This window comes from Leptinotarsa decemlineata, unplaced genomic scaffold (assembly GCF_025532065.1).
Source record: "Leptinotarsa decemlineata unplaced genomic scaffold, Ldec_3_MD MMD2_tig00026294_RagTag_RagTag, whole genome shotgun sequence".
Lineage (NCBI taxonomy): Eukaryota > Metazoa > Arthropoda > Insecta > Coleoptera > Chrysomelidae > Leptinotarsa > Leptinotarsa decemlineata.
Genome location: NW_027412674.1, coordinates 10,696,949 through 10,719,760, shown reverse-complemented (window position 1 = coordinate 10,719,760; position 22,812 = coordinate 10,696,949). Strand labels below are relative to the sequence as shown.

Genomic DNA, 22,812 nt, shown 5'->3' with positions numbered 1-22,812 from the left:
TATATTCGGAATTCAATTACTCATAAAAGTCAAATTTCTCACTTATCAAAAATAGTTTGTCGATGAAAATTTCAGAATATATTCTTCTGAAGGATATCTATCGACATGCTGAAACAGATTTACGTACCATACGTTCCTTGGGTGCGAAAAAAATAGTTCCTTATATTCGGAACTGAATAATTCAAAAAAAGTCGAATTTCTCACTTATCAAAAATAGTTTGTCGATGAAAATTTCAGAATATATTCTTCTGTAGTATATCTATCGATGTGCCGAAACGGATTTACGAACTACAAGTTCCTTCGGTGCGAAAAAAAGTTCAGTATATTCCAGTTCTCATACGCTACCTGTTTCGGTAGAAATGATTTTTTTTTGAATAATATTTTACTCTTATTTTACATTTTTCTCGGTATTAATGCTTGTATACGGACAGTTGGCTGATATAATGAGTATATGTAGAATGCTGACTCATTTATTCGACATGTTTCAATAATATATCGTGTTTTTAAAATGATAACATCGAAATACAGGTAAAATTCTTAATATTTGCAATCTGGCAACACTGTTTGCAAATCTCATTCTAAACCCTTTTCCGATCATAGTATATTCGGAACTGAATTGCTAATAAAACTCAAATTTGTCACTTATCAAAAATAGTTTGTCGATGAAAATTTCAGAATATTTTCTTCTGAAGAATATCTATCGACATGCTGAAACAGATTTGCGTACCATACGTTCCTTCGATGCGAAAAAAAAAAGTTCCGTATATTTGGAACTCAATTACTTAAAAAAGTCAAATTTCTCATTTATCAAAAATAGTTTGTCGATTAAAATTTCAGAATATATTCTTCTAAAGTATATCTATCGACGTGCCTAAACAGATTTGCGTATAATACGTTCCTTCGGTGCGAAAAGTAAAGTTCCGTATATTTGGAATTCAATTACTCATAAAAGTCAAATTTCTCACTTATCAAAAATAGATTGTCGGTGAAAAATTCAGAATATATTCTTCTAAATTATATCTATAGACGTGCTGAAACAGATTTGCATACCATACGTTCCTTGGGTGCGAAAAAAAATAGTTCCCTATATTCGGAACTGAATTACTCAAAAATAGTCAAATTTCTCACTTATCCAAAATAGTTTGTCGATTAAAGTTTCAGAATATATCTTTCCGAAGTATATCTATCGACGTGCCTGAACAGATTTGCGTATAATACGTTCCTTCGGTGCGAAAAGAAAAGTTCAATATATCCGGAACTCAATTACCTAATAAAGTCAAATTTCTCACTTATCAAAAATAGTTTGTCGATGAAAATTTCAGAATATATCCTTTGGGAGTATATTCATCGACATGCCGAAACAGATTTGGGTACCATACGTTCCTTCGATGCGAAAAAAAAAGTTCCGTATATTCGGAACTGAATTACTCATGAAAGTCAAATTTCTCACTTATCAAAAATAGTTTGTCGATGAAAATTTCAGAATATATTCATCTGAAGTATATCTATCGACATGCTGGAACAGATTTGCGTACCATACGTTCCTTCGGTGCGAAAAAAAGTTCCGTATATTCGGAACTGAATTACTCATAAAAGTCAAATTTCTCACTTATCAAAAATAGTTCGTCAATGAAAATCCCAGCACGTCGATGAATATTCTTCAGAAGGATATATTCTGAAATTTTCATCGAAAAACTTTTTTTGATAAGTGAGAAATTTGACTTTTATGAGTAATTCAGTTCCGAATATACGAAACTTTTTTTTCGCACCGAAGGAACGTATGGTACGCAAATCTGTATCAGAACGTCGTTTAGAAGAATATATTCTGAAATTTTCATCGACAAACTATTTTTGATAAGTGAGAAATTTGACTTTTATGAGTAATTCAGTTCCGAATATACGGAACTTTTTTTTTCGCACCGAAGGAACGTATGTTACGCAAATCTGTTTTGGCACGTTGATGAATATACTTCCAAAGAATATATTCTGAAATTTTCATCGACAAACTATTTTTGATTAGTGAGTAATTCAACTTTTTTTGAGTAATTCAGTTCCGAATATAAGGAACTATTTTTTTTCGCACCGAAGGAATGTATAGTACGCAAATCTGTTCAGGCACGTCGATATATATACTTTGGAAGAATATTTTCCGAAATTTCCATGGACAAACTATTTTTGATAAGTGAGCATTCGGTATTGTTCAACGCAGGATATTTCAAATGACATACTTTTTACAAGTCATAAAATTTTTACCGGGTAACTAATTTTCCAGTTCTCATACGCTACCTGTTTCGGTACAAATGAATGTTTCCTGAATAATATTTTACTCTTATTTTACATTTTTTTCGGCATTAATGCTCGTATACGGACAGTTGGCTGATATAAATGAGTGTATGTAGAATGCTGACTCATTTATTCGACATGTTTCAATAATATATCGTGTTTTTAAAATGATAACATCGAAATACAGGTAAAATTCTTAATATTTGCAATCTGGCAACACTGTTTGCAAATCTCATTCTAAACCCTGTTCGATTGTCCTGCGTCGTAAACTGTGGATGAAAATTTGTGGGTAACTCCACACTAATTTCGAGACGACTGTACCAACATAAAAATTTAAAAAATTGCTACTTCAATATACGTAGCCCGCAAAATTTCAAAATTTAAATTTTTTTATTAGACCTTGTACTTCGTACTCTACTACTGAAATAACTTTCATATTTGAACAAAAAATGGGAGATATATTCGAAACAGTAACCATGCTGTGCATTTTTCGAAATTCATTTCTGATATCCTGAATAACGTTCCATTGAAAACTCAGATTTGTTCAAAATTCAAAAATCAGACACGATACACTACCAAAAAAATGCAGACTTTAAAAGATTTTTGTAACGGCAGGTCAGATATCTCCGATAAGGAAAAACTCAAATCGATCCGTATAGGCAGACAGTTATCAATCTCCACAATTTATCAACTTTCGCAGAATTCTAATATGTTCTCTGATTCAGGAGATAAATATCTCGTACTCTGAAGGCAATCTCCTATTCCAGAAAAAGTATCACTCTGTTCTCGATGTTGATCAAATTAATCAACGTCATCTGAAAGTTAATGGGAACACTGCGTTGGAATATTTGTTTTAAAATTTTGAATGCAGAGCTGGCTTATAAATGTAAATCAATCAGCAAGTCGTTGATTAAAAAGTAAGACTTACTCTCTCAATGTTTAACTTTTCTTTGATCAGATAAACAGTGAAACTAAAACATTTCAAATGTTTCACGTGAAAGTTGGTTTAGAAACTGATAATAAATGGCGGCTCAGTTAATTATCATATTTAAATCAAAATAAAACTGTTCAAACCCAATTATTTCATTAGGTCATGACAGGTACTCAATTATTTTTCTGTTTCAAAAGATATCTGACGAAACGGAATAACAAATTCACTTCCGATTGGAAGACTCTTTTCAAATAACTCATTTTATCAACCGACGGAAGCATTTGAGCTGGTAACTGTCAACACATCAGCATTGGAATATTATTGGAATAGATATCAGTACATACTAACCTAGTTGGCATTGGCCGAGGTGGTAGTGCACCCAACTCACGATCGGAAGGCCGTGGGTTCGATTCCCGCCTTGACCAGATATTTTTCTCGAGAGAATTTATCTGGTTGAAGCTGGAATGATTCTGCAACCGTGTTAGGAATCACACGTTGAAAGGTAAAACCTCCTTAGTCCTCAGCTCGCACAAGTTTCTCAACTTCTGAGAGTTGTCGTATGGGGACGACAGCTGATTAACGGAAAAACAGATTTTGAACAGACATACTTGGAAATTCAACTGCGTTGAGTATTCTTGTATATAAGATGATTGTAAACAACATATAACACGAATTTAGGCATGCTATCGGTCTGTAAGTCTTAGCAATCGGCAAATCTTTGCTTTTGGGGATCAGAACAGTCCGTCCTCCGACAAACTAATCCAGAATCCGCAGCTCTTCTTTCAGTCACGAGTTGAAAAACTCTGGCCAGATGGCAGTTGTTGCTTGGGCATTTTTTTCACCAATAAGTGTTCAGCTCATCTGGGCCTGAAGCAGCAAAGTTCTTGAAACCTACTGGAGCCCTTCGAACGTCCACTGGAGTTATCGGGTTGCACTGTTCATTAAGCTCAGGCTGTCAAAGCTCTCTGCTGAAAGCAAAAGTGTCTCAGTTGAGTGGGTGCGGGTGTTCATATTTATCCTTCCAGAAGGATTCTACCTGATCAGCAGCCGGCGGATTATTCAGAATACGCAGAGGCTCTTGGAATGGGCGATACTAGTCACGCACCACGATACTAGTCGCTCACCTCAATAGTGACTTCTTAGCAGCCACTAGCATTCGTATCCTATCAAGGCAGTGCTGTTTGGTGGTCGGCGCCACGCTTTGACTCAAAGTGTGATGGATACATCATAGTTTGGCGGCTATTTGCCACAGTCATACCAAATGATTGATACAGAGATGAGCAAAGCTACATTATTGATTACCTGTCAGCAAAATAGATGCCGATGATCACAGGGTTTGGTTGGCAAGAAAGCACGAAGCCTTTCACCTTGTCTTCATATATCTCAAATGCTCTCACGGAACTACCTTTTGTGAAATATCCTGTAACCGGAAGAAGCGCAATTGTTGCATTTTTTCGCAATAGAAGAAATATATTCTTCTGGATTTTTCTTGAATTCATTCTGGCCATAATCCAAAATGAAGATGTGGTGAAAAAAGTAATAAATATTTCTTTATATATTGGGTTGTTTCTGAAGTTCTATCCGTTCCAATGTCATGTGTTGTAGCTACATATCTCAAAGAAAATGTATTCTACTGTGTCGTGGTGTATACTGCTCGATAGATAATTTTATTGATGCTGTTAATTTTTTCTAAATTTTGATTTTGTTGCCTTGAAGTGGTCGATCTACAGTTATCTGAGACGATAATTTGGGGACCCTGGTAGTTTCCACTACAAACGGTGCATATGATGATATAAGGTAGGAGTCATCAGGAGTAGAGAGGGCCAAGGACTCCAATAATCAGAACAACCATCTTGACAGAGTCATCTGGATAGAGTCTGCGGAGTTCGAAGAGAAAATCACGATATTTTATCTGTTTCTTCGCCTATTTTCGGAGGATATTCGTCTCGCCAGGAGCTGAAAACTTCACGAAAAATATCGCCTCACTCTGGTAGTTGAGAAGGACCACATCAGTTCTATCCGCTTGCATGAGCTTGAGGGTGGGGAATAAAGAGTTCTAATAAATTCGACATTTTTCATTCCCCAAAACGTAGAGCAACACTGGTGTCTCGTCAATATCGTAAAAGTGCCGCCGTGGTGATACTACTAATAACAATAATTATTATTATCATTATTATTACTATTCTGTTGACAGGTTTGTACTCACCTCAAGAAACTCATTTTCAACATCCATGTTAGACCGACTGGTTTTCAGTCGACAATTTGATCGCAAAAAATGAACTATCATGGAAAAAATCTTCGTTCAAACACATTATAGTTATTACTATTTTGATTTTTACGGTATTGTCAGTTCGTCACCTCTTTTTTAATTTCAAATGAACAAGTTTCGATAGAATTTTTGATCGGGATATGGTACCGTCTTCATTATACAAGAAAGGAGTATACTCCCGAAGGTAATCTATTGAAAGATCTAAAATTGAATCGGTTTCTAAGCGGATTATAATTTCACTTACATCGTGTGTCTGAGTAACTACCATTCTCAGTTAATGTTCAGCGATATCGAGGTATTCATTAGGTCAATCGTAATTTATTCCAAACACATTAATTTTTTCATTCCCCCGCATTTTTATAAATATGTTTCAGTACTGTAAACACGCAAAGGCTCTACTCATATGGAGAATATACTTGAAAATGTGGACACAGAATTAAATCTATGATGTTCAACTCGGTGAAGATTTTTGGAAAATATGTTTGGTTGGAAAAAAAAATCAACTGAAGAAGAATTTCATCAGTTCGTACTTCCATTGTCTGATATAATATAAATTGTTTTGGAATCCCTGAAAAATAAGAAAAAAATTAACCGAAAATAACAATTTTATTAAACAAAAAACTGAAATTACAAAGAAATAACAAACAAGCTACAACCAAAAAAATTATAAAAAATTAAAATAATAATGAAAGCTGAGAAATAAAAAATATTTTCGACAAAAATTGAAAAATAAAAATTGGAAATAAAAAGATTTTAAACCAAGTTACGTCACTTATTAAACGAAAATAACAATTTTATTAAACAAAAAACTGAAATTACAAATGAACAACATACAAGCCACAACCAAAAAAAAAATTAAATATTAATAAAAGCTGAAAATCAAAAACTATTATTAACAAAAATTGAAAAACAAAAATTAAAAATCAAAAGATTCCAAACCAAGTTACATCAAGTAACGTAAGTGACGTAACCAAGTTACGTCAAGTAACGTCAAGTAACTTGGTTACGTCACTTACGTGACTTACGTAAGTGACGTAACTTGGTTTGAAATCTTTCAATTTTCTATTTTTATTGTTCAATTTTTGTTGATAATATTTTTTAATTTTCAGCTCCTATTAATATTTCAATTTTTATTTTTTTTTGGTTGTAGCTTGTATGTTATTTTTTTGTGATTTCAGTTTTTTGTTTAATAAAATTGTTATTTTCGTTTAATAAGTATATTATATTAGACAATGGAAGTCCGAACTGATGAAATACACCACGAAACATTGTCAACCACCTTCAAACAAACTGAAAAAGAATCACACTAGTTTAAGCATCGAAGATGAGCTCCGAAGTAGTCGACCTACAGTAATACAGGACGAGGATTTGAGGACCTGGTGGAGACTGACCAATCACAAATGGTGCGTGGGATAGCGGAAGGACTGGGCGTCAACCACCATTCGGTATTTGATGGTTTGAGACGAACACAAATGAGCCACCAAGGCACTTTCCAAAGGCGAAAACACACAAAAAACAGACGATGGTTACTGTATCGTTGTCAGCGGTTGAAGGGATCAACTTCCTGCAACCGGGTCAAACCATCAAAGCAGAGTCCTGTTGTGAGAAAATCGACGGAATATACCGGAAATTGCGTCAGCAGCAGCCGACACTGTTCAACAGAAGGGGTTCCTGCTTTCTGCCAATGACCGTGCGCACGTTTCATAAATCACCATCGGAAAATTGAACGAACTGAGCATCTGAGAAGTATGGTGGCCTCAGCCACTGAATAGAGACAAGTTCCCAACCTTTCTTCGATGTTTCAGGCTATCAAGGTTGCAAGTGATGTTCGCGTCTCAAATCAGGCGGATGACTCTTTTTTGGATAAAATCCAGCAGATTCTGGGTATACTTAGGGGCGCAGATTCATACATGAAAACATTGCTCTAAAGAAAGTCTGATATGAGCTTCATAAAGCATCAAAAGTTGCTGAGGTGTGTACAGTTTGATTGTGTCTAGTATGATTGTGCCTAGACGTATTGGTGCCCATTTTGACCTCCCAACAAACTCATTTAAGCAGAAAGCGGAATCGTTGGTCCTGACAGAGGCATTCATTTTTTCGGGGGAAAACCGATGCCTGAGTTTTTGTGTCATTGAATAACATAGTTAGTGTCACCACAATTTGAAATCACTTCTAGATCCTCATTAAAATATGCAACATCCTGTTGCCGGTGACGATGTGCATCCGCAGCCACTGTCCTGGAATCCAAATGGAATGACAAGATGAGTGTGGTGTCGTCAGCAAAGCAATATTCTTGGTTTTTTTCGAAGAGTCGTTGGATATACCGGAAAAAGTCAGGTATCAATACATTTTACGAAAGTCTACCTGTAAATATACCTAACTATTATTACCTGCGTATGAACAGATTCAATAATGGCGAATTATTCAATTCAGTTTGATCGTTCATAAGACGGTGAGAGTTTTTGAATTTGTTTATTTCCATACTCTTCAACAGGTTGAGTTTCAAACCTTCATTTTGGAAATGGAGGGGTTTGTATTTATGGTTGAACTCATGCCCCTCTGAGATTAGATGACTGGCATATGTGGAATTTATTTTTCAGTTCTGAAAACTATATTTGTGTTCCTTTATGCGGGTTTTGAACGTTCTTGCAGTTCGACCTATATAGAACATCAGACATGACCCACACGATAATTTATACACTCCAGATTTTTCTGAAACTATTATCTTTGTTATTTTCAATGTGCATGCCCAAGTTGTTGTTGGTTTTTAAAGCAGTATTTACACCTTTGCTGTGCAAAAAAACTGAAATATTTGTAGTGGGTTGGCCTAAGTAGGTTAAGGTTCTATAACTTTTATCCTCTTCTCTTCGTTTACCCAACTCGAAGGAGTTCGGATCCCCGTCTCTACATGGTCCGTGACCATGAGAGAGCAGGAATTGGACATTTCTCTTCAGAGCAGCTGCCCGAGCAGCTAATGAACTCGATTTAGTTTTCGACACTGAACGGTGACTACAACTGTGTCACCGAGTTGGAACCCGTTTAGCAAAAAGCTCAGATCAAAGCCTCAGAGATCACCTTACTTCTGCGTGAATACAAGGATAAGCCAATGCATTAGGTCTTCTTCAATAACAAGGAAGGAGACCTTGGCTTATCAAATCACCTGACGTTCGCTTTTCTCAGGTCGAGTGGACTGAAGTCGGAAACTGAGGGGTTCATCATGGCTTGCTAGGATGGTGTCTTCAACACCTCAGTCTACCGTAGTCGTGTGATGGAAATAGAGGTTCCTGACGCGAAATACGCGACGGAATGTGGCTGCTACGGTCAAATTAGACTAAAAAATAAGAGTGATGGTACATAAATTTTCAACAAGCTGCAAATGCGTATGATTGTTCAAAACATAGTGAAATGAGATTTTAGAATTCCGAATGATTGCGATGCCTGGAAAAAAATTATTCGAGGTCAAAAGTCAAACATTTCGAAAAAAATTGGTTTTTCGCGATTTTCAGGAAAACGTTAAGTTTGCCCATAAAATAACTTCAGTTAAAAATTGTAGACCATAGAATTTTCTACAAAAATGTATCAATACTTTTTTTCTTAGAGCCATCTTTTCTGAGATACGACGAGTCAAAAAGTTGTAAAAGTTGTAATCGTCATTATATGCATAAGTATGCCACGTATATACATCTCTGAAGTTGTAATTTGAGTAAAAATATTTTTCTATTGAAATACATGAGTATAAATATAAGAATATCAGGTAGACTGAAATCCAGTCCCTTAATATGTACGCTAGTGTAACCTTGAGCCAACATCTGTCTCCCTGTGCAATTGTATGCGTGTTAAAATGTTTGAAAAACAAGATTTATTTCAATGTGTTGAAGTTTTCAAAAAAAGTAATTCGACTCAACAAGAAATTATCACCAACGGGATTCAGTTTCTTCTTTCTAAGTACAAAGCTCCGAAAAAAATCACCTACTTAGATAAGTATCGATATGCATGTTCCGTAAAAAACACTAACAATAAGAAACAGGTGCAATTAGCTTGTCTTCCTCCAACCTCAGTTGCTGCTCATCAACATCTTTTACAGGTATATTACCAAGTTCAAGTGTAGCTTGGTTATCAGCTAGACCCAAAAGACGGGTTGGAAGTTGGTAGACAATGCATTAGAACCTATGCAGACTTTACTCCCACCTGCACCGGAAAAACTGCTGAACACAATTTTTGCAACTGTAAAAAGGGATGCAGCGCTAAATGTGGCTGTAAAAAAGGCCAGTCATGTTCTAATGCTGAATCACCAATAGTGGGGAATTCATTTGATACCAACGAGGAAACATGCGATACATCATTCTTGAGCAGTTCACCTGCACCCAGGATGAACATCAAGAAGAAGAAGATCAGGAAGAAGAAGAAGATCAAGAAGAAGATCGACAAGGAGAAGTATTTGAAGGTTATGACTCAGATGAATACATTTTTCCATTTTTTTAAATTTCAATCGCTCTTATAATTCCCAACCCTTCCTAATATATTTTATTATGCAAGTTTTCAATTTGACAGAATCACAACAGATATGTGGAATAGGCCCACTGGGGAAACCATGTTGAAAAAAATGCGCTAAGTACACTACCTCATAGGGGGCGTGGAAACGTGTGCATATAATGACGATTACAACTTTTTGACTCGTCGTATCTCAGAAACGGCGGCTCTGAAAAATAATTGATACATTTTTTGTAGACAATTTTATGATCTACAATTTTTATTTCAGGTTATTTTATGATAAAACCTACGGGTTTCCTAAAAATCGCGAAAAACCAATGTTTTTCGAGATTTTTGACCTTTGACTTCGAATAATTTTTTTGCCAGGCATTACAATCATTCGGAATTTCAAAATCTTATTTTTAACTATGTTTTGAACAATGGAACGCGTTTGCAGCTTGTTGTAAACTTATGTACCTTCCAATGTCTAGATTGACCGGATTATTTGAGGTTCAACTCAACTCACCCAGAGACTGAGAGAGGTGATCCTGATCAGTATAGAGAGATTAACTTATGAAATAATGAGTATTATCTCGAAGTTATTCATCGCATGCGAAAAGCAATACGAAGGATATGACCGGTACTGTGGAAAAACAATTCATTGCTTTTGCTCACGATATTGCAACTGTTTACTGTCTCCAAAATAACCCCTTCCGATTCAAATAATTTTACAAAAATTCCTATTTATTATCCCGAGAAAAATATTATGAATTCTACATGATATATTACCAATTTTGTAGTTTTCTCGAAAGATACGAAAATGATTCAGCTTATTTTTCATTTCTAACATCCCAGAAATTGGGATTTATCGCATTTGGAATCTGGAAGAGCAAGCAACAATCGTGCTTAGTTCAAAATCCCGAATAATTTATAGGTATATTATACAGGGTGTTCCTTAAACACATGCTAATATTTAAGGAGGTAATTCTTAGACCCATTTTAAGGAAAAAACGTCCTATGGACGTATGTCCTAAACGCCTAAACTTTTGAGATACAGGGTGGCAAAGTTTTCAAAAATAATCAGTTTTTTAATAATAACTGAGATAATTTTGTAGACATCTTTGGCATATTTGGTACACTGATCTCAATTAAAATTACGTCATAACGCAGCAACGCTTAATAATTTTTGAAAACATAAATTTAGTTATCCTGAAATAAATGACGTGTAGCAGAATTTATTTACTGCACCTCTTGGAAATATGGAGTTTGTCGATATGTGATTTCTTTTAAAGATTAAGAATAAAAAACGAATTCTCTGTATGTACAAACGTCAGTAGCTAATATTGATGTTGGTTTCAAGTAAGGTGTTGGTGTTAAAAATTGTCACAGCGCGTTTTGATTGATTTTGAAGTGTTAATGAAGTTATATTGGTAGTCCGCTGTTTTTCTGAATATCAGTAAATATGGTAAATTATATGAATGCGGAAATGGCTTTGCCGATGGTAATGCAACAGAAGCCAGGCGCATTTATCAGGAAAGATATCCTAATCGTGCCTTACCAGATAGCCGAACCTTTTCAAATATTCATCGTCGACTTGGGGAAACTGGTAGTTTCAAGAAAGGGACTCCGGAATGTAGACCTCGTGTAGTGAGAACTCCTGAAATTTAGGAAGCGGTGCTGTAAGATATTGAGGAACATCCTGAGACGAGTACGAGGAAGATCGCTAGAACTCTGGATATTTGTCATCAAATTGTTTGGCGTATTTTGGTTGATTTTTTGTTATACCCATACCATATTACAGTCAGTGGTATCTACAAAGTATTGCACTAAATTCGCAGTTTGAGACACAAATTTTGTTCACAGACGAAACAAATTTTTCTTGGAATGCCATTCAAAATTTCCATAACAATCATGTGTGGGCTGAAGAAAATCCCCATGCAATAACCGAAACCCATTTCCAACACCAATTTTCGGTTAATGTATAGGCAGGAATTATAGGTGATCATCTAATAGGCCCATTTTTTCTACCAGGACGCCTTGATGGTTGTTCTTATTTACACTTTCTCGAAGAAGACTTACCTGGGTTATTGGAAGATGTGCCACTTGCGTTGAGGAATCGATTATGGTACATGCACGATGGCGCCCCTGCTCATTTCAGTGTAATTGTCCGAAACCATTTAAATACAGTTTATCCTAATCGTTGGATAGGTTGCGGAGGACCTCAGCAATGGCCAGCAAGATCCCCCGATCTCAACAGTTCAGATTTTTTTTATGGGGTGACCTTGAAACTCTTGTGTATAAAACTCCCCTTTATACTTTAGAAGATTTAAGAGAGCGAATAGTTGCCTCGTGTGGAGCTATACGAAATACGCCGGGAATATTTGAACGGGTGCGTAATTCCATGCGTAGAAGGGCGGAAGCATGCATACTAAGTGCAGGTGGCCACTTCCAACAATTTTCATAATCAGTTTTGGTATTATTACTGAGTAACAAATTTGTGCTATTCGTTTAAACTTACTGTCACAAAATAAAATAAAACTCGTTTTTGTGAAAAATCAATTTTTTTGCAGATTATGTTTTCAAATATTATTAGGGAATTGGTTATGAATCAATTTTCAGATTCTCATTAAATGGATCAAATCATTTTCTAGAAAATGTAAATATCGCAATCCATTGAGATTTTCATTGAAAAAGTAAGGACCTATGATGCGGCCATTGAACAATCCACACCATACATTAATACCCCAAGTAGTTTGAAAATTACTTTCGCGGACCCAGTGGGGATTTTCTTGAGACCAATAGTGACTGTTATGTCGATTCACAACTCCATTATTGTGGAATAGCGATTCATCGCTCCACAAAATTTGACTGAATATGTTAGGACTTTCATGTAATATTACCTGAATACAAGCAATGAATTTAAGTCGTCGTTCAAAGTCCGTGGGTTTCAAACCTTGTACCAACTGAATTTTGAATGGGTGGTATTTATTTTCTTTCAGAATTCTCTGTACATTAGATTTACTCACACCGACTTCTTCTGCAAGAGTACGGATAGAAACATGTGGATGAATAATAATATAAGCCAACACATTGATCTCTGAATCTTCAGTTCTAATAGATCTCGTATGATGACGATGCTTTATAGTAGAAGGAAATGACCCAGTTCGCAATTTTTCTACAACTCTTGAAATAGTCATTCGTGACGGAATGGGTCTGTCTGGAAAACGTTCTTGGTATAGACGTTGTGCTTGACGGCAGTTTTTCTGACATTCCCCAAAAATCAATAACATATCAATGCAATCACTTGGACTAAACGCGAAAGGCATACTGGAGTTTTCGCACAAAGAACACAGTTACTGTTTTGCAAAGAATCACTGAATCGAACTGACAAGTAGATACAATTCAATATTTGTTACTATGGCATCAACAAGTATAAGAGCTACTTGATGAAATTGTAAAATATAAAGCAATTCACCCTCAAGTTAGTCACATTCTCAAGAATTTCAATATTATATTCAACTGATATCGATATCGTATCGTAGAGGTGAAAATAATGGTTTGTATTCAGTAGTGGTCTAGTTCAATTTAATAAAAGATATAGACTGGATTCGTGTACGAGTAAATAAGTTTTTTTGAAACTTTATATTTAAGGAAAAGTGCAATAACTCAACAACGCCGTAACCGAATTTCAAAAATCAAACATGAAATGATATCAGAATTTAACGTAGCATCTGAATATGTAATGATATACAGGGCGTTCTATTTTAAAAAATGGAATTTTGGTCTGTAGCACCTACACCAAACACCCTGTATATTTAAAAATTATATCAAAATATAGCTCTCATGAACTCCTAAAACTTTTGTATGAAACATTTTTGTGTATCTCCTTCAACAAACCAGATATTGCCTGTCACATAAAATGTGGGACACCCGGTATAGCATAAGTAATAATCTAAATCTATAAGTATAAGTCTATCACATAAGTGTTGATAATATTTTTTAAATAAGTCTGTACACAACTATGTTGAGACAAAATTTCGATGTTGAACTAGGTATATATAGTATATGTTCTAACTTTACTTTTTTTGTAGGTGTTTTTATATTCACATTTTATATTTCTATACTTACATGTGTATGTATTTTTCACAAACTTTGTCCACAAGATTCATTCTAAATAACAATAAAGTATATTATTATTATTACTCCCCACACAATTCGACGGTTATTTCATTCTTGGCATTCGATCTATAGATACCAGTGAATTATCTACAGTACTTTTTCTTTTTCATAGTTGAACATAATACAAATTAAATGTTTATAACAAAGGTATAACTCAGTCACTGTCTACAAATCTTTCTTTGTTTCAGGTGACATCATGGACATCTTGGCCCTAACGAACTCGGCTATAAACTTCATTCTCTACTGCACAATGTCAAGACAATTCCGAACAACGTTTCAAGAAGTTTTCAAATTGAATTGCCTCTTAAGGTTCAACCCTCTTTCGCAATACACAAACGCCAGCGAAAAAGCCACAGAGAAGACTCAGATTTCAGCAGTATAATGAAGGAAATGAATTATATTTTTCTTCGTTGGCCTAATGATCCACTTCAGTCCATAGAGAAATTCTATGTTGCATTTTTCATAGCCATACTAATTGTTCAGTTTTCATCTGTTTCCGATTTTTCTAACTAACCACCCCTTGACGTTAGATTTGAACTGGAAAGTAATAGAGAATATATTATATCTTCTCATGAAAGACTGGAACTATTAAAAAAACTCTCTACCCAAGAATGAGAGTGTCTGTTTTACATAGCCACATTAATTGTTCAATGTTCATCTGTTTTCGAATCTTCTTGAAGATCTTCCGTTGACGTTGGATTTGAATTGGAAAATAGTAGAAAATATACTATATCTTGTCATGAAAAAATGAAACTATTGGAAAAGATCCTCTATCTCAGAATAAAAGTGTCTGTCATTCATAGCCACACTGATTGTTCAATTTTACTCTGTTTCCGGTTTTTCTAACTGATCACCCCTCGACGTTAGATTTGAATTGGAAAATACTGAAAAATATACTATATTGTGTCATGAAAGAGTGAAACTATTAAAAACACTCTCTACCCAAGAATGAAAGTGTCTGTTTTACATAGCCACGCTAATTGTTCAATGTTCATCTGTTTTCGATTCTTCTTACTGATCACCCACCGACATTAAATTTGAATGGGAATACACTAAAAAATATACTATGTCTTGTCATGGAAAAATGGAACTATTTAAAACACTTTCTACCCCAGAATAAAAGTGTCTGTCATTCATAGCCACACTGATTGTTCAATTTTACTCTGTTTCCGGTTTTTCTAACTGATCACCCCTCGACGTTAGATTTGAATTGGAAAATACTGAAAAATATACTATATCTTGTCATGAAAGAGTGGAACTATTGAAAACACTCTCTACCCAAGAATGAAAGTGTCTGTTTTACATAGCCACACTAATTGTTCAATGTTCATCTGTTTTCGATTCTTCTTACTGATCACCCACCGACATTAAATTTGAATGGGAATACACTAAAAAATATACTATGTCTTGTCATGAAAAAATGAAACTATTTAAAACACTTTCTACCCCAGAATAAAAGTGTCTGTTATTCATAGGCACACTGATTGTTCAATTCTCATCTGTTTTCGATTTTCCTCACTGATTACCCCTTGAGTTCAGATTTGAATTGAAAAATACTAGTAAATGTACTATATTTTGTCATTAAATAGTGCATCTATTAAAACACTCTCTATCCCAGAATGAAAGTGTTTTTTGGTGTGTAAAAAGTGTTTTCAATACATTCATTCTATGTCATTTCACTAATTCTACATATCAAAATAATGGATGAATCTGAGTTGTCTCTCGTAAAATATTGTGAGTATATTCTAGAGGAGTCAGATTCTTCGATGATTTCCATGTACCTAGAATTATATCTGACCAGCTGATGAATGGATAATGTTTAATTTTTGCCCAGATACAAACCTTGGATTAAAAATGATAATTCTTCTGCAAAATAACTTTCAAAATATTTGGCAGCAGAGGTTAATCCAATCCATCGTTTTTGAACTACTCTGATTCATTATTCTCGAAAATAAATTTCACAAAACTAAACTTGGTGGTATACATCTGCTCTGGTTCGTGGCTCTTCCGCACACACCTGTGACTCAAGAAAATCATTCAAGAAAAAGTCTAACGAGGTCAAATCACATGATCTCGGTGGCCAGTTCACATCACCTGCCCGTGTTCTCCAATCGCTCGTGCTGTTGAAAACAGATGTTGTTGGTGTCCAAACCATCCAATTCAGGCCAAAGAAAGTTGGTAATCATCGACCTATAGAGCTCGTCATTGACAGTGATGGTCTGGCCAATGTGTTTCTCAAAGAAATGGACCGATGACTTGCTAGCCCAAAATCTACACCAAACAGTGACTTTTTCTTAATGTAATGGACGCTCTTGGATCTCATGTGAATGGGTATCATCTCGAATTCGACAGCTTCATTCATCCAGAAATAGGTCTCTTCGGTGAAGATAATTTTTGGATGTAAATTAGGGTCAGATATCGACTGCTCCAGAGTCTATTCAGCGAATACAAGTCGTTTACTTGCAATTTCTGGGTGAGTTCAATTTTGTACGGGGGCAGGCCTAAATCACTACTCAAAATTCGCCAAGTTGTGATCTGCGAAAGGCCAAGTTTTTGTGAGCGACCGAAATCGACTGCCGAGGATTCTCCTGCACACTCTCACAGACGAAGGAGATGTTTCTGATACATCTTGCGTTTCGTCGACTTACGTGTATTGGTTTACTGAACCAGTGGACTCAAATTCAGTTCGTTTAGTATTGTCTCAGAGTAAAAAAAATTCAAGAATGCAAACATGTCGCAACTTCAAAGAAAGCAACATAGTCGTCTCAAGCAGATAGCACTGCAATTCAGCCACAAAATCATTGACATATGTCTATCCTCTATATCCCTTGAGGACGCCGCTAACGAGCCATTAAAATAGGGATATACGACAAAGGACACGAAAACACCGACAAAGAATGGGAAAATATCGCCTAAAGAACCGCTCGATTTTTTTCTGATATTACGTTTTAGATAATATTATTAGGCGTCGGACTGGGGGTATTAATATAAATTTTCCATTGATATATTCTGTATGATGAAAAGATAATTAAAATATGGTGAAAACTGATTTTGTTTAAATATTATTTTGGGAAGGACAATTTATATTTGAAATAGTTTTTCACTTTTCAGAATTGTTACTTTCTACAGATCTATAAAATAATCAGAATATTGAATTTACAAATAAATACATATGTAGATAGGGCGAAAAGTTACCGCATTTGATAAATAAGCTTTCTGGAAAAAAAATTAAATTTGTCATTAACTTGAATTTAAAAAATTTTGCAAAGAACTGGCCAATTGAGTTTATCACAGTGTTTGGATTTCTTCACGAGAGAGGAAACTTTGGATGGACATGAAAAACCAACGTGTTCAAGTTGCAAGGAAAGAAAAAAATGCCCAAAGTCTCTATCGATCCATAAGTTTCTCCGTTTTTCAGTCTTTCATTCTAAAAGATTTTCTCAAACAGAAAGATTCAGAGGCAAGTTGAATCTTGCCATCGAATTTTCTCTAGATGGATTAGATGTGAACGATTATGCAGTAGAAAATGTGACTCCTTGTCGTTATAATCTATATGCACTTTCGAATCACAGTGGGTCTCCATACAGCGGACATTATACAGCATTCTGCAGACATCCTTATACTGGCACGTGGCACAAATACAATGATTCACATGTGTCACCAATTTCACCAAAATCGCTTGTGAGAGAAGATGCATACATCCTCTTTCATCTTTGAGCGTTTGAAAATGTAATTTTTATATTGTTGATTTTAATGTTATAATGAATTAGATATTTTATAAATATATTATATTCCAATGAAATGAAAAAAAAAATAATGGAATTCCTCCGATAAGTAAACACAATGAACAGAATCTGAAACGCAATTTGTTTCATTAGTTTTGAGTACGAATATTCTCACATTTATATTGTAATACCGCCAACAACACTCATGGTTGACAGGGTATTTTTTTTTTTCGAAAGAAAAAAAAATTCATTTTGCTTCGGCTGAAGTTTGACGCAACATAAAATATCGATTTGGTAACGTGAATGATCAATTGTTCTATATATTCAAATTTCAGTTTGGGTGTCTTCATTCATATGGTGAAAAAAGAGAAGTGACAACCTGTATTGAATTATTTTATTTTTTTTAATATTGTGATAAGTGTTTTGAACTTCAAGTGGAACTTTTTTGCAATCAACATTTTCAGTCCATCAGTTATTGGACCCCATTGGATGTATATCCGGATAACCTCAATGGTTATTGGGTTAGCCACTTCAAATTTCATTCCTTTCAGTCGTATGGGGATGTGAGGGAACTGATGGTTCATTGAGATAACATTTTCAGTATCAGATTTTTCTTTGAAAAACAATATTTTCGATGTTTTGGTTGAAGAAAGATATACGAGTGTGACATGACTGACAAACTTTTGCCTTCTCAAACGAAAAGTGATATACAGGGCGTTCCAAAGAAAATTTGACCCCCCCTGTGAGTAAGAAACCGACATATAAACGAAAATTTCGTAAAACATGGTGATTTTCATTTCTAGGAGGACTAATTCTGATATGGAAATCTTCACCGCCGCGGGGTAATTCATTCGTTATTGAGAAATCAAATGGTGAACGTTTTATTTAAGATAAAACAGAAACTTTGCATTCGCTCATTACGAAAGTAATATCAATGGCAACACAATCAACGGATGCAGTGTTCAAAATGACCTCCATCTAGTTCCATACAACAATACAGTCTACTTTCGAAAGCGTTCTTCACATTATTGAAGATGTCCGGAGTCAGAAATCGGCATTTTTGAAAAATTATTTGTCGCAGGACATCTAGATTTGTAGAATTCATTTATTTAGTAGTGAACGTTTTGAAATGAACGGCACTGTTAGTTTTTTTTTTGCACTTATAGTTTCTGTTGAAACTAGTTGTCGCAGAACAAAATGTATTTGGCCACTATCACTTCTTCATGAATCATTATTCAGCCATCCTTGTTCACTGTGTTCCAACATGGTTTATTCTACTGAAGAAAGAATAGAAATTGTTGCAACCTATTATCGAAATAAGAATGCGCTAAAGCTGCTGCAAGAATATATAATACGAATCGTTCAGACCACAACGTGAGCCATCAATATGTTAAACAGTTAATGGATAAGTTTCGAACCTCATGTTCTGTTGAATATTACTGGAGTTTTTTCCCAACACCAAATCGTTATTTTCACACCTCGACACGCGTTTCGATCACCAAGTGATCATCTTCAAGAGGAAAACATGAAGTATCCCGTCCTGTCAGAAATGACGGAGTTGAAGTTGCAGCTTTAGGACATGTAGAAATGGATAATTATGTTTTTCAGACGAAAGTTCTTTCATGTTGAATGGTGAAGTAAATAGACATAATTGTCGTGAATCCTCATTTGGTGATGGAAACATTCACAAACTCCACAAAAGTTGAATTTCTGGGCCGGCATTCCTGGTAATAATATTGTTGGACCATTCTAAAATGAAATGAATGGAAAACACTTTCGTCTAAATACCACTGGTAGATTTTATTTATACGACTGATTTCGAGTTTGACCTCATTATCAAGTAAAAAATTGAAATCTAAATTTTGAATTTTGGCATAAGACTGCGTGAACACGTCTGTTTGAACAAGAAAATCTGCAAAGTACGAACATCTCCAAGAATCAAACAACAAGATAAATGAAAATAACCTCAAAATCCTACATATATGTAATAAAGGGAGAAAAATGAATTTGTTGGAGACCATGAAAATTAAGAAATCAGTTAAAAACCAGAAACATATACCCCTAATTCGATTTATGGTCTCCTCTCTTGAATTTATGAGTTTGACAACCCCTAGAATTTTCAGAGTGGAATTTTAAGTTGCCATAGTTGTTCGCCCAACTACCTGTCTCTCAAATAACTGTCTTTGCATAATACCTAAGAATTCTAATGAAATCGATATTTCAAAATTCAGATTTTAGTTTAGTGCCTGATAAAACCTCATTTTGATGTTCGGCTGAGACAGTTTTTGGATGAACGTTTTCCAATGCGCTGGATCGGCAGAAGGGGTCCACTGGAGTAGCTAGCTATATCATCTGATCTCACACCGATTGACTTCTTTCTATTGGGGACATCTGAAGTCCAAAGTGTACTCTACTGAGCCAACAAATCTAGAAGACCTGCGACAGAGAATTGTTCGGGAATGCTGATTGCTAGGTGGAACTAGGTGGAGGTTATTTCGTACAATTTATCCGTTGATTTTGTTTCCACCGATATTATTTTTTGTTGATTTCCTCATTAAAATGAACAACAGCAAAATTTCTGTTTTTTCTTAAAACCAATTTCGAAAAAAAAATACAGAGGTGATAAAGGGACAAAACGCCTTTCGAATGATATATCTCTGGACCCTCCATGCCATTGAAAAAAATTGGGTAGGGTTATTGCTGACCGCAGAAGACTGCAGTTTCGGGTTTAGTTTCCATATCAGAATTACTCCCCCTAGAAATAAAAATAGACATGTTCTTTGAAATTTTCGATTACATGTCCGTTTCCGATTCACAGGAGAGGCCAAGTTTTCGTTGGAACGCCATGTAGATTATACACTGTAGATTGATGAAATATGTTGAAGAAAACGTTAAGTAGTTGTGATTGAAACAAGTTAAGTATCTAATATTGATCAAAAATAACCGAAGAAATTTTTATAGAATCTTTACAGTTGGATTCATAGTTGTGAGCTAATTTCAATGTAAAAGGAAAGCCAGAAAGTTGCTCGGTTTTTCAAAATATGATTCCAAATCCTCAATCACTGTTTTCTCCGGTGTTTTTTTCAAAGTTAGTCAAAAAACGTGTATTTATTCATCGTATTTTCACAACTAACCAGCAATTAAAATAATAGTCGTAATGATATATTTATGTATAATAATCTGATGAAGAATGAGCCCCTTCACAGATTTTATATTTTTGTACATATAAAACCTTTTGAAATGACTGTTGAATCAAAGCATGTCAATGTTAATCTCCATTTGTTGAATATTTATTGAATATGAATTTGAAAATGAATGTTTTATATGTGTCCTGTAGATAATTTCAATAGAAATTTCAAAAGTAATGAATAGTGTTTTATTTATAACCACAGAAATTTTTTATATACACCTAGATACAAGTGGTTCCATGTGGTACAAGTGGTGCCAAGTGGTGGCATGATGGATGCCAGTGTGTTTTATCAAAGAACACGTGATATACGTGAATAAACAATTCAGGAATCAACATATAGGCTGATATGAAAATGTTCCAAAGTTTGCGAAATTGTCTAATATCGACCACCTTACTTAAATAATTTATAAAATAATTACGTGGTAACAAAAGACACACATATTGATGTGTTTACAGTGACTGATGTTCAAAGAAGGTGAGGAAGCTCAACTGAACCTCTAAAAGTCCTTCATTTAGAAAAAAATAAAAAATACATAAAGTTGTTGGGTCAATATTATCTGAACTTTAATGAGAAATATCGACCACTAGTGGTCGAATACCCTTTACTCGTAATAATTAGATGATGTAAAGTCTTTTGCATAATCTGCAGTTGTACAATCAACATGAAACCCTGTGCAACATGATCTGCATCGCCACTATTCTTTATTATCTGCCCCGAATTAATAATAATAATAATAATAATCGGCTTTATTCATCGAATAATTACAAATTGAACACAGTGTAACAAATGATGAAGGGCGAAGTTCAGCTTAGTTTTTATATCCGACGTTTCGTTTTCAAAAAACCATCATCAACTTTATTTTTTTAAATAGCCCGAAAAAAAAGTACACCCTGTATCTGATTCCATTTTTTATTACGAATTCAACGATGTAACACATGCCATTGTTTTCTTTTTAGTTTAAGGGAAAATTGCATTTTTTCTATTTTTAAAATGTATTTTTAAGTAGGTTAATAATGATTTTTTTAAAGTTATGAAAACAACAAAGATATTAACGCATTTTTTATTCAATTCAAAGGAGGTGTTCAAACAGGTTTCCGTTATTTTCCAAACATAAGTATGATCTTCTAACTGTAGAACTTAAAACATCACGTAACATCTCTGGTGTAATACTGTTAAATGCGACAGTTACACATTCTCGTAACTGTTGTTCAGTTTCAAAAGAATATTGGTAAACCCGGTTTTTAACAAAACCTCATATGAAGAAGTCCAGAGGAGTTAAGTCAGGGGATCGCGCTGGCCAAGACACTTCACTAAAGGTTCCAATCCACCTTCCAGGAAATCGCTGCGAAAGATACTCTCGAACTTGTCTAGAATTATGTGCAGAAGCACCGTCTTGTTGAAACCAACAGTTATTGACCTGTGCCAGAGGTAAATTATATCTAAACAGTCTTCTACATAGTTTTGCAATGAATGATGGTATCGTTCGGCGGTCAAAGAATTATAGTAAAAAAACGGACCTAGTATTTTAGTTCCTAAAATTGCACACCACATATTAAACCCAAAACGTTCTTGATGTCTTGATATTTTCTTAACACGCGGATTTTGCTGAGCCCAGTAATGCGTATTGCGGCGGTTGAAGATACCATTATTAGTGACCATACTTTCGTCGGACCATATTATTTTTGAAGGGAAATTAATCTTCTTCACACGCGCGTGTATACCATTCGCAAAAATTTCGGCGCCGTTCGGAATCCCCTGGTTTAA

General features: G+C 34.9%; 1 protein-coding gene across 2 annotated transcripts in view; it reads left to right on the top strand.

Annotated features, from left to right (window-relative positions):
* The window catches only part of LOC111515458 (G-protein coupled receptor dmsr-1), a 380,603-nt gene extending 359,387 nt beyond the window's left edge, over positions 1–21,216 (top strand). For both annotated transcript variants that reach the window (XM_074180356.1, XM_074180355.1), the window contains exon 2: positions 14,321–21,216. In XM_074180356.1, the coding sequence (XP_074036457.1) occupies positions 14,321–14,514 (194 nt within the window). In that variant the 3' untranslated portion in view covers positions 14,515–21,216. The remainder of the gene's footprint in view (positions 1–14,320) is intronic.
* The last annotated feature ends 1,596 nt before the right edge of the window (positions 21,217–22,812 follow it).